Here is a 14,037-nt window from a genome sequence, read left to right as displayed (position 1 = left end):
CCCATAAAATAACGTACTTTGTTAAAAAAAAAACACTCACCCCCTTCTATTAGAATAGGGATATTATTCTTTTAAAATAAGTGAACATATATGGCTTGCACTACGAATATTATAGTATTGGGACATTACATCTCTCGCAGCCTGATGAATTTTAAAGTATTTGATAGAGTGGTCGTTATACTTGTCTTACCTGTGTTGTTTATATTGGGCAAAATTGCTTAACAAAATGTCACCAAGGGAACCTAAAAAGTAACAAACTATAGAAACTGTTTTCGAAAGTATCACGTAGTTGCGGATACCGTATGGAATATTTTAGCGGGTGCATACTGCATAGTGCCGTGTACACATAAATCGCGAATCAATCTACCAGTAATACCAGTAAGACAAACATTTTAGAGCTCAGAAACGAATGAGCTTCACTACACCTAATGGCCAAAAAAACAGCACAAAAAGAATATCTATGGAGAAAAACGATAACAGAGTCCATGTTGGTAAATGACTTTTGTATTCAGAGCGCAATGTTTGACTTAGTTTTTTATAGCAGGATGCACACTAATGGGTAATTAATGATAATGATATCTTTCATGTGTATTTATGACAATTATGTTTTACACGATGATTTTTAATCGGTGATCAGGAGTATCTAGCCCAAATTAAACTTATTAGACTAGGTCTCACGCAATTACCTCACTGTTTAATTAATTAAAAGTTAATACATAATTGAAACTAATAACAACTCAATATAGAAATATCGTCGCTATTCAGTAAAGGAAAATTGCATAAACAAACCGGACTAATATAATAAATAAAATAAAAAACCGGCCTAATATAGCAACATAGTTTCTCCCTTGGGTTGAAAGGTCAAATCTCTAATCCTCAAACATCACGCTCCTTTAGAATGACCAGAAGAATGTCAGTTTTTGTTTTTATTTTATTTATTTGGAGATCCAACAGCTGTGACATTAACATAAAAATTATAGTAGTATCTACTATAAGTTTTAAGCCAATTATAGGAACTCACAGGTACTGTCCGCGCGCGAATGCACGGAATTGTGACAGTAGTGACGTGGTACTAAACTAACAGGTTGACACAGTTATTCGGTATGGCTCAGTACATCACCGTTACAGTGTTGCAGACTACAATGTACGTTGTCTTTAAAACTATTAAAAAACATTTTTCCGCTCATGTGCACTGCCCCTAGCCCCAAACTGGCTATTCCACGTTTAGGCGCCATTGTCCAGTTACGCCAAAAACTCAAGCCATTGTGCGCCATTGTTTTATGCAATACGGCAACGCTGCAAATTGGAGTTCCGTATGTACCAGCAACAAACAACTAACCATCGATGGACTTTATGTGTTGGCATTAAGGTTTAAGAAGTATTACCGCACGTTAGATGAATGAGGATTTGGCTATTGCTCCATTTTTGGTTTGTTATGAGTTATGCAATGGCTTTATTGTCTGGATGCATGCGAATGCGAGTTTGAGTTAGTTTTTAGTTTAGCAGCTAACACAAAATTAATGATTTAAATGTGTATTTCTGACAAATAAAATGATAATCATGTTTGTTTATGTAAACAAACGATAGAAAAAAATATTTTTAAACTATTTGGCTTCTTTTGTGGATATCTTCTAGAAATAAAGTAGGTAATAGAGTACTTACTCGTACGTAGAGGTATGCAGATACAGTCGCCATCAGATATACCGGAGCGACCGAGGTGGTAAAAATATCTGAACACGCACTCTAGCGCCTTGACAATAGAGGTCTGTTCAGATATTTATGAGCACCTTGGCCGCTCCGATATATCTGATGGCGACTCGTAAAATTACGCAACGTCACAATAACTTTTTAAAAGTTTATACATGCGTTAATAATTACCAGAGCCTGGAATTTTCGCGGCAAAACAAAAGACTGTCACAGTCATGCTAGAGTTAGAAACATTTTTTTATCGATATCGATAGTTTGTGTAATAGAAAAAGATAGTTGTGTAATAAAGGAAAATCCTTTAAAATTTAATATTTATTCGACGGTTAATCTTATGGGCCACGACATCCGCGCGAGCCAATAAATGGGACGTGCACGTGACTTGCCCTTAAAACTGCTCTGTATGGCTAACATGCTAACAGAGGCAGTGGACATATATGTATAACACGTAGCACGGTAACGTAGCGTACGGTAGCGTAGTAACGGGCAGTGGGCATATAAATACCACCGGAATATTTTTATTGAATTAAGGATAATAAAAAAGAAACAAGAAATTACTTTTCTTTTAATGCTATTATCTACCCGAATCAGTAATCAAAAGAAAAAATGCGTCAGGCCTGTTTAAGGGTTAAAATAATATTCTACAACTATACGCCATAAAACTTACCTACAACTACCCTCATTATTAAAAAAAGCCTTCAACCCAAAAACAATAGAAGCAAAACAAAGCATCGTGTATCAAACCACACATCTTATACTATCACAAACTTGCAACTATCATCAACGGTGGCGCTAGTGTGTAAGAAAAAAAATACAAAGAGTACTAGAAAATGATAGTTCCTTGTTTTGCCGCTAGGCATTTTAAGTTGGTACATTAAGTAAGGGGAGGTATATGACATCTCACCTTTTCCAGTCAGATGTGTTGTTATAACAAATGCTCATTTTACGTGAGCGAGTCGAATGGTCATATCAGCCAGGGCTCGTTTTCAGATCACGCGAAATTGTTACTAGGAATTGGTAAGAACTTAAGCCAACGTTGAGTCAGTTTTCCGAGACTGCGTAAGAATTAAGAAGCATTTTAAGTAATTTTTAAGCATAACTAACATCTATTAAAATATAGAGTCCTACTGCCACGTCGCCATGGTCATGCACAGAGCCAAAAATAAAGACAGCAATGTAAATTTGTCGCTATGAACCCACTTTATTTACAATTGGACGTTTTCCAACGGTCGCAGGTTCAAGTTCTGCCGGTGGTGATGAATTTTTCCATTTTTCTTTTAAGTAAGTAATATAAAATTTCTACTGTATTTGTCTAAGGCTATGTATGTAAAGAATACTTTATTTGTCTAAGCCGTTAATTGGCTATGTATGTAAAGAAAGTGATGAGACACTGTTGGAATAATCATTCTCTTGAGATTTTACGTCGGTAAGCAATGTGAACATGGAGCCAGTAATTATTTGCCGCTGCACCTGCGAGGTAGTGCATTAGGTGATGACGTCACGCCTTGATCATGTCGCGTCTTATTAGAATGCTGGCAGAGAAAGGTAATATTGAGGTGACTTTCTGTATGCTGAAGAGCTTTACATAAAAATGTATAAGGACCGTTTTTCTAAAAGGGATATTATAATAACAATCTATAAAACCAAAACCAAGTCAGTATTTTTCATTGAAGGCCAAAACTACGTACCTAGTTGCTTACATTTTAACGACTTCTTCTAGTTTTCATATTAATGAAAACAAAAAATGTTCATAAATATTTCATATAAATGCATTAGCTGCGTTTCCACCAGACATGTGCGAGGATGCGTAGTGAGGGCATTGTTTGTTAGGAGCCAATAAATAGAATCACTTCATTTACGCTTAACGTAAACGCCTCGCTTAGCGCAGCTCTAGTGAACAATTTCTATTGGTTCTTAACAAACCAAAGATTTCAAAAGTAAGCAGTGGCGTAGCGTGAACTATTCTAGCCGTGGGCAAAATCGCATCTACGAGGCCCTTTTCTTTCACTGTGCCCGAAGGGGCCTCGCGCGAGGTTGTGGGCGACGGCCCACTTCACCCACGCCTAGCTAAGCCACTGAAAGTAAGGATAGGCCCTTTAATATAATGCCGAGCGAACATGTGCACCAACGAAAATCCGCACAAACGCCATTTGTGCAAAAATAAACTGGCCCACTTCATAGTGTTCGTAAGGGCCCGTCTTTACGAAGTAATAATAAGTCAATATAACAAACACATTCCTCGCTACGCATCCTCGCACACCTCTGGTGGAAACGCAGCCTAATTATCAGTCAACGTCAATAACGCATAATTTTATTACGGACAATAGAAATGTTTGCTATTTTAACTTCGGGATTCTAACCTGTGCATAAATGTATATTTTATAACAAGGATGCAAGTACCTCATATCAATAGGTAGGTACGTTTTTCCGTGCAATTCTCACAAAATTATTTTTGTTAATTCATAATCTAGTAATATTTTGCTCTACATGTGTAAAGAAATTTTAAAGATAATTATAATGTATGGTTTTGTACAGTTTTAATTGGTTTGTAAAGTTTTAATATTTACTAAGCACTACTACATAGACAGGCTACGCCGTAGCCTGTAGCAACTTTTCCCTCTTATGTAGCGAAAATCATTCGTAGACTATAGACGGAATTTTCGGTAGGGGCATTCGAACTTCACCTATCCCATATAAAATATCAACATCAGCCAGCCAAAATGTATGGGAGATTCAATTTTTGTCGTATTTCGGGGTTGGTCTCATAGTAAAAGTTGCTCAGTATGACCTATGTATTCACCCCGAAAATTATTGCAAGTGACTAAATTAACAACCTGTATTTCACCCGGATTGAGCTCTACAATGTGACCGAGAACAGTTTATAATACATAATTATGTTTAATTAGTTATTTTGTTATTTATTGTACCGTGAATTTTAAGAAACTTGTAAATCGTATGTTCGTTCGGTAGGTAACTTAGATTTTGTTTTTATATCTACTGATAACAAACTACCTATATAAAACGAAATAAATGTCATGTATGTACGAAGAAAAAGTGACCAAGTCCTCCAGTGCCCAGGGCTGGAAATTGCCTGGAATCAATCCAGCGTCCTCTGCTATCGCGGCAGGTGCCTATAATATACCTAACCAACTATTTATATTACTCACCGATTTGATGATTATTACTATTTTATAGCCCTTCTTAGTAATCAGATTTTTAAGGGCGCTTTTACAAACACAACACAACGATACAAGATTTTAAAATTGATTTAATTATGTAGGTATTCGGTTTAAATAAATAATGCCTTTCAATGAAATTCTAGTTATACTATTTAATAAAATAAACGCGACACGATGCGTAACTGTATGTCTGTCTATAAAGCTTTTACCTCTGAACCGGTTTAGACAAAATCTGGTATAAAGATAGTTTGAGTCGCGGGAAAGAATATAGTGTTTATCTCTTGGAAGTACTTATTTTAATAAAACTTTTGTTTAAAAAAAAAATATGAGTGATTTATGCTATGTCCTATTAATTATTTTTTGCTTAACAAGTGTACTTTATTATCTATTGAAAATTGATTAAGTGTAATAGGCCTCTTAAATTCTTAAATACATTACGCAGTTTATCGGAAATAATTGCTAAAAATAATACTTTTACAATGATCAACCTGTTATTAAACGAGTGAGAAAATGACGAAATTGTTTGTAATGCTTGTATGTAAGTATCTTAATTATGTTTTTATATAGATAAAGACAACATCAGAAGTTCAATAAAATGCAAGTTGTCTTACTTTTTTAAGAGCCATAATGTTAGAGAAATTTCTGTAAACCGACTTTCCGTGCTTATCTGCTTCTGATGCTGGTTTATCAATCTCTTAACTCACTAATCGAAATGCTTATTCTATTTTTATGCATTTACATTAAATTAATAATTATATTTTAAACCAGGTGCAATATGTATCACTATATACCAGAGCAACGGTATCCAACTAATCGACATACCAAAAGAATATATCAACCGCTTGGACCTCAGATCGCGACTCTACCAGAGATACAAAGTGAAACCTTTCAGACCCTTGAGGTCCATGAAACAGATCCAGGCGAGAAGGCAGGGCACAGACATGGACCAAGTAAACAAAGAATTAGATAATACATTGAAAGAAAAGATTGGATTTATTATCGAGCAGACGCTTAACGATGCACGCAAGGAACTATCTAGTATAAACGATTTAAAAGCGCGATATAATACTACAGCGGAGTACAGAATAGGTAATCATAAGTATTAACACTTAGTAGATATTATATTGGTATAGTTGACGAAATACATATAACTAATGTGCACTGATTGGTCATAAAACTTTATCTTTACGAATACAAAAGGACAAAAGAGTGACAATAAAGCACGTCCCATGTACAGTATTGAATAATTAGTTATGATGCTTTGTGTTTCTGGGATAATATCGATACGTTATTATGTAAATGATACTTGTTTCGATTCAAATCGTATTTATTTTCAAAATAAAGTTTCTTTTGATTATACATTTGAACCGTTGGAATATAGAAAAACATAGAAATTAAAATGTAGAAAAGTAACTGAGATCAAAATTATTTAGCTCAAGTATACTTTAAGCAAAACCGGAAGCTATTTTATTAACCCAATATAAAAGAGCGATTACATTAATCGGTGCAAATAATATTTCTTCGACTATACTAAAAAACAACATAAAAATGTATGTAAACAGTACCTACTTACTGGTACCTTATTCCCTGTTGCATGTAGCGCTATGTCGTAGCTCGTAACTGATTATAGGTTTTCTGGTGTAGAGCGAATATGCTTCGTAGCTTGTTGTAAATGGTCACTAAAACGACAATGTGTTGTGATTAGCGCTGAACCGTAGCCCTCAAATGAAGGAGGAGGTTCTCAATTCGTCACGTTCTGTTTATATGTATCATGCTCATTAAATAATATGAAGTATGGACGCAGCTGTAGCGCTCTTATTTAGCTACACACGACCGATATGACCTTCAAACCTTCAAGAAAAGAGCGTACTCCCATATTAAAGGCCGGCAACGCACTTACAACCCCTCTGGTGTTGCGGGTGTCCATGGGCGGCGGTAATCGCTTACCGTCTGCTCGTTTGCCTCCTATTTCATAAAAATAAAATTAAACGGCGGCCCTTTAAATGGTTTGATGACCTCGTAAGAGTTAATGGGAGCCTTAAGAATAACAAATTGAGGTATAGGCATATGTTTAGAAATGGACACGTGTAGGTGATATGTAGATAGATACATATTATACAGGGCGGGTGCCCGAAACCCAAAAAAGAATTTAACCACCGTATTCCTGATAATATTATGAGGAACAAAAGACAAACGGAGATTCGCCATCATAAGATGGACTGCCACAAAGCGACATCTAAGATGTCTCAAGGGTAATCATTTATCTTTTTCTTAAAGGTTTCCTCATGTACATGGTAAAGCGGTCTCGAGACGTGATGAACGAGCTCTTCACCGTGGCCGTGAACCACAAGGAGGACTGGAAGGCCCTGGACCAGCTGAAGATCTTCGAATTGATTATCCACACTAATGTGGATACCAGCAACCTGCTGCGTCAGCTGCTGGAGATAGCTATCCGGGAGGCACCCAGGAGGGGGCATTCAGAGGAGCGGCTTAGAAAATTGAGAGTCGCCTTGTTATAAATAATGGAGTTTCAATCCCCACTTCGCTTCTTTAATTTTTTTATTTCAAGAAAAGTCTTATTCCAAGTTATAAGCCTCTTAATACTTATCCGGAAGCTTTACCCAAATCCGTTTAGTTATATTTGCGTGTTTGAGCAATTAGCATCCAGATATCTAGATATAGTCAATATCCAGACTTATCCGACTCTAGGTAGTAACACTGGAATCGGACCAAGCTTTCTTTGCATGGCATTTGCAATGACAAAGTGTGGCAATGTCATCATTAATTTCAAATTTCTATGAAAATGAGGTTTATAATAAGTATAATGACACTGAATCACTGAACAAGTTAACTACAGTTGTGCCGTTCTCGAAAACGTTCTCCGTTTTGTATGGAGAATGTTCTCGGTCGAGAATATTTCCCATAGTAAACGGAGAACATTCTCGAAAACGGCACAACTCTAGAGTTAACTGTTTCTGTCAAATAAACCACAAGGACTGGAAAACCTGGAGCAGCTGAAGACCCTTATAGCCTCTGTCCTACTTCCTAACTGTCAAACCCCATTTAATCCGTATCAATAATTAATACCGAGAATCCGTTTAGTTAAAAATTAATTAAATAAATAAATCATTTATTCATTTACTTTTGGTTGTTTGAGTAATAAACGGTGTTACTCCATTTTCTTTCTTTTCTTACTTACGTTCCATAAAGGGCATAATAAAATTCTTCCGCACTTCGTCGGTTGAGAATACGTTCGTGCCATCGTGCCATATCCATTTTTGAGCAAAATCGTTTTGTAATGATTCCTAAAATAACATAAAATATGCTATAATTGACACTAATCGGTTTTTGAAAATAATTTTACAGTACATATGGTGCTACTTTCTCGCACTAGTGCGGAAAAGAGCACTTTTCGTGCATATGTCGAATGTTTAAAGGGCCATATGTACTGTAAAACGTTGTACGATACACGTGCGAATAAGTAATTCGCAACTCGTGTCGATTTAAAACACTCCCTGCGGTCGTGTTTTAATTTATCGCCACTCGTTTCGAATTTCCTCTTTTCCGCACTTGTATCGTAAATAACTATTTCTTTTTAAATATTGTGCCATATCCGTATTTTTCTATTCTGTGCGGAAAGAGAAGAGTCGTGGCATGTAAGGGAGCCCATACCATACTATAGCCATAGGGGGCCATAGGGGGTCTGTTAACAGAAAATTATCACAAAAGTTCGACATATCAAACACTTTTGTGTCATGTCATACATTGTACATTTAACATTTACGAGTAGGTAATACTTCCTCATCAAAAACGGATATGGCAATAATAAAAATGTTTTTATTTCATGATTACCACTATTATTTACATATGTGTATGGTACTATAAATAGTAAACATGTGCCTATATGATAAATAAATTCAATATTTCCTAAATGTTAAATTTTCCAAAAATAAATTTTTTTTTCGCTCTGCAAACCAATTCTAAGTGGCGTATGGCACAAACGTCCCCGTCCCGACGTCGTCGTTACCCGTCGGACTATACGCAGGTAGGTACATTATATAATTACCTGAACACTATCATGTATATCACGATTATCTCACTGATTTAAACTTTCACGATTTCTACACTCTCTTGGGCATGATTGATAAACTGGTGTTAAAATAACTCATAATGTGATTTTCTGGTACCGCTAGTGCTAGGTCCCAATCAGTATATATAAGTTACTCTATGGTCCCAATATTTAATCCATATTTAATCAAACAGCCTAATTTCAATAGTTGACATTCTGTTTGTCATTCGTAAATAATGTAAATATCCAAACTTACAAACTTTGACATTTATTATTTACCTTTTTGTAGGATTTAGTAACCTTTTTATTATATGATTCATATGACTCTTTTCCAATCTTTCAAACTGTCAACAATGTCTCGATGTACTTAAATTATTGAAACATTTTCAAAGCAGCCTCCGCCAAATTACCGTAGAGTTTTAACGCCGGATGTCTGCCCAAAAGCTAACGAAATGGTTACCTTCCGCCTTGAAAAAGTTTCGAACGAACAGACGACAAATAGATTTTACGGGTCACAATGTGCTTGGTATTGAAGACCTGATGCAACGAGAAAAGGTAAAATAAAATGCACAAGCCATACTATAACTACAACTTTTTTCCAGTGTTTATTCAAACGAAATTTCAAAGCATGAGTCTGATTCTGTTTAAAAATATGTTACAGTTTTGATCTTTTTTTTTGATACGACCTTAAAGATCGCTCACACTGATTTATGCATGCGAAATGAAGTGAAAGTCATGCATGACTGTGAGATGCGCGCCAATCACCAAGACGATCCTCAAGCTCGTATCAAAACCATGACGAATTGTTAACTCAGATTTGACCTCCATAAGTCCATAGCTTCCCAGTATATCAGGGTGATATTCACACAACATTTGCTTCTACCATTACATAGATATATATGGTGCTACTCTACCGCACTAGTGCGATAACATTATTTAACTATGACGAACATTTAAAGGGGCCATATGTATTTAGGTACTTACTTAGATTAATATTAATTCCAGTGACGAAATGATAAATAAAATAACTAATTATAGTTATTTTTGTCTGTAAAGATTTTATTTATTATATTTTCTTGCATTACTTACCTATTACCTATTATTACGCGCAGCAAAGGCCCTGACCCTTTAGCGTTTAAATAACTTATTTCAAAATTGTACATGATAATTTCAAAAGCTTGTAAAATGGAACCACGACACGAAAAGAAGAAGATAGCAACAATCAACAAAGAAAATTTTAATGTGTGTTTCAGCCCGGCAAGATCCACATAGAGCCAATGGCAATAGAGAACCATCACCAAGCAGTGCAAATGCTAAAAGAGCACTATCTTCGTGAGCATGTGCTCATTCGTGCTCATGGCATGGACGTTATGCAAGACAACGCTCTGGATGAATATATCTACAGTCTTCTTAAGCAGGGTTCGTAGCTTTCATTGTAAAGAGCCGTCTCTAATGTTAGGACCTACCCTGAAATCGAGAACAAAAGTTGACTGACTTGAAATCTTCGACATCTAATCAGCCTAAATGTATTACCCCATTAGCGTCTACACCTACTTTTGCGAACCCACCAATTTTCTAATGCTATTGTACCTAACCCAGGTGTACCCAAGTGGGTGCAATGGGCGCTAATGGGTTAAGTAGGTAAAGCAACATTTTTTTGTTTTTTCGGGATGGTTCGACAGTTCAGTATTACCTGCCTATCTACATTATTTAACTCGACAAAATTAGAGCATTGATAACATTTCATATGTTCATGTTTTTAAATGATTAGTTTTAGTATTAATAATGTACGCCGCATCGCGGTTGATTGTGATGATTCTACCCTGACATATTTTTAAGATCATTGTAACTCACAATATGACAATAACGATTTCAATAAATTTCAATTTCAATAAATCAATCTTAAACAGGCAACACGTTATGTGCGAAGACTTACGACGGGAAACCGGTGGGCATTTGTGTGAACATCGCCAGCGGCCCTGTGGACTCAAAGATTCTGAGAGACTATGCTAATTACAGACAGGTTCGTATTAGATCTAAATCATTATTCTTTAATTATTACCAATAATTGATCATCTGCCGACGGAATGTTTTGAAAATTACGAAATTTCCCGCATGGAACGGTCTTGGAAACTTCTTACATTTTTACATGGGAAGCAAAATATAGGTTTTCCATCATCATTCCTACAATTTCTTGCCGTCTTTTTCCTGCAACTTGCACGTGTTATGAAACAAAGACCGTATTTGAGTAGGCAAATATTTAGCTTTAGTTTTAAGCCTGTAAGTTAAAATCATATTACTTGTTACTACAAGAACCCACAATATTAAAAAAATTACGCAACCGTTGATAGGTTGCGCTTATATTTTGGTAACAGCTAACATCTCTTTTTTCACAGGATCCGTATACGAAAGAATTTTTGAACTTCATTGCCAAATTACAGGAGACTCCTAATCTCTGGGACGTGTTTAAGGTCCCCAAAATATTTGAGGTGGGTAACTTAATCCTAAAAAGGGTCACATTAAAGTTTTATTTTTAGAAGTAAATGAATTTAAATTTAGTAGATATATATACTAAAAATTGTATTTAAAATAAAGTTTGCATAATTTTACATATTTCGTAATATGATAACATTGTTGTACACACAAACAATGTGCACATAACATGTTATTTTCATTAATTTAGATCGTATCATTTCATATGAATCCCCAGGGCGTTAAAGATCAAAATTGTGTCATGAAAATCAATCTATTTCATATAAAACGTATCTTCCAGATTAAAATGCTAACCGTTATCCCTGAATACCGACGGCGCGGTCTAGCCACGATGCTGGCGGAGAGTTCTAGCGAGTTGGCCGAGACGCAGGGTTATGACGTCGTACGAATGGACTGCATCAACCCTAATGAGTAACCCTCTTATATACAAAATTTAGCCTAATATTTGACATGGTCTATTTTTTTTCTAACAAACACAAGAATCAAAGTGGAAAGGATACAATAATGTTAACACCATTTTAGTAAAATGCTGTTAGCAAATCATTTATATCTCAAAATAGGACAAGATTTATTAAACTCGTATTTTGAGATATAAATGAATGATATTTTTGAATAAAAATTCCAGATTATATTCAAAACTTCAGTTTAAAATTGTAAAAAAAAAATGCTGTTCCATAGCATATTTATTTTTGCGATAATTTGTCCGAACTCTGATCTTTACTATCATTAGCTCCATTACCTTGAGTCTACAGAACTATGCATACATATTGCGGAACACCTCACTCGCAAAATGCTTCTACCAAATAATAGATGAATTACGAGTACATGCAAAGATCCAGAGTAAATTCAAAAATTCGATTGTCTAGACTGAAAATGGCTGGTCTAGAGTTAGGTATCAAGGTTTCACATAACACACGTGCCGTATATAAAGCCTCGTATGGCTTTCACTATAAACATTTTTGTTTAGAAACAAGGTATAGATATAAAATAAACAATGTTTTGTAATGTGTACCTAACATACATTTTGTGAGAAACTTTGTTTACCGACACTGTTTATAAACAAAATTGTTTATAGTGAATACGTGGCTTAACTAACTCAATGCACTGCTATCTCAGTATAGAACCGCAAAAACTGAAAATAGGCGACGAAAGAAGGAATTACAATATTCCGCTTCTGTAGGCCGAGCACATGATTGACGCGACAGTATCTCGCCGCGAGATAGACTACCCGTCTTTTACTAACTGTATGAATTAAAGGGGGACGGGTAGTCTATGTCGCGGCGAGATACTCTCGCGCCAATCATGTGCTAGCCCGGCTGATTATAAGACCGTTTTTAGACATCACCATAATTGACTTTATCTTGTTACTTTAATGGACACTAAGCTCGTAATCGTAACTACTGTTTTTCAGTTTCAAGATAGCGGAGCGCCTCCTATTCCACTGCATGGCGAAGTTCCCGCTAAAGGCGCTGAGCGCGCGCAACCGTATCGGTCACGGGTGCGTTTCATATTCATCAACTACTGATATTTATTATAATTAGTAGATACCTATAACGAATATAGGTATAATAAATAAGACATCAGGCAACACACCTTTGTCGGTAGAAAGTTGTTCTAACCAATTTACACAAAACGTTAACAAATTATATACCTAAAACCTCCTCTTGAAACACTCTATCTATTTAAAAAAACCGCATAAAAATCCGTTGCTTAGTTTTAAAGATCTAAGCATACATAGGGACAGACAGACAGCGGAAAGCGACTTTGATTTATACTATGTAGTGATTATACGGCTATTATTTGCTATTATGTATTATGTTACATAAGTGGTACATCCTACGAAACTATACCAATGTTGTTAAGTCGAGGGAAAATAGTAGTTGTTAATGTTGTTATAGAGATCATTACACACCCGTCGGCTACGTGCGTGTGTACGTCGGCGCGCGAACCCGCGACCATCCCGACGCGGAGCTAAAGCAGAAACGCAGAGAACTGGAGAGCCTCGTCGAGTGAGAGCAACCAACATACGTCCTTAAATATACTGTTAATGTAGCAAACTTGATGTCAACTGTAATAAAACATCACTTAGCAGAGTAATTTTTGAAGTTTTACTATATAAACAAAATATATATATACAGGGTGGCTAAAACAGAAGTGCATTTACGTTTTCAGGGAGGTTTTGGGATTATACTGAGCAACTTTTACTATGGGACCAACCCCGAAATCGCAAAAAAATTGTCTGTTTCATACATTTTGGCCGGTCCATTTTAAATGGTGAAATTAATAGTAAAATTTAGTAATTTAGTAAAAAAAATGTCAACATCAACATCAGCCTGCCAAAATGTATGGAAGACTTTTTTTTCGCGATTTCGTGGTTGATTCCCGTAGTAAAAGTGGCTCAGTATAATCCCAAAACCTCCCTGGCAACGGGAATGCACTTATTTTTTAGCCACCGTGTATATTTATATATATTTTATTAATTTATGTAGTTTATAAGTATAGTTTGCTTTTTAAATTTGACTCAATATATTTCTCTGTCTGCACCAATTGTAGGTATCTCTGTTTGGCCCTATGGTTGACTGTTAGAGAATG

General features: G+C 35.8%; 2 protein-coding genes across 2 annotated transcripts; both read left to right on the top strand.

Moving 5' to 3' along the window:
* The first annotated feature begins 5,306 nt into the window (after nucleotides 1-5,306).
* Nucleotides 5,307-7,406, top strand: LOC134745272 (uncharacterized). Its single transcript, XM_063679263.1, has 3 exons — nucleotides 5,307-5,421; nucleotides 5,652-5,972; nucleotides 7,161-7,406. The coding sequence occupies exons 1-3, from the start codon at nucleotides 5,394-5,396 to the stop codon at nucleotides 7,400-7,402; spliced, it is 591 nt and encodes a 196-aa protein (XP_063535333.1). The 5' UTR covers nucleotides 5,307-5,393; the 3' UTR covers nucleotides 7,403-7,406.
* A 1,886-nt stretch (nucleotides 7,407-9,292) lies between these two features.
* Nucleotides 9,293-13,465, top strand: LOC134745270 (uncharacterized). Its single transcript, XM_063679262.1, has 7 exons — nucleotides 9,293-9,507; nucleotides 10,206-10,371; nucleotides 10,863-10,975; nucleotides 11,349-11,441; nucleotides 11,726-11,856; nucleotides 12,857-12,943; nucleotides 13,344-13,465. Exons 1-7 carry the CDS (start codon nucleotides 9,382-9,384, stop codon nucleotides 13,456-13,458), a joined length of 831 nt encoding a protein of 276 aa, XP_063535332.1. The 5' UTR covers nucleotides 9,293-9,381; the 3' UTR covers nucleotides 13,459-13,465.
* The last annotated feature ends 572 nt before the right edge of the window (nucleotides 13,466-14,037 follow it).

The sequence above is a fragment of the Cydia strobilella genome, chromosome 11, assembly GCF_947568885.1.
Source record: "Cydia strobilella chromosome 11, ilCydStro3.1, whole genome shotgun sequence".
NCBI classification, from domain to species: Eukaryota; Metazoa; Arthropoda; class Insecta; order Lepidoptera; family Tortricidae; genus Cydia; species Cydia strobilella.
This window is presented reverse-complemented; position numbering and strand designations above follow the sequence as displayed.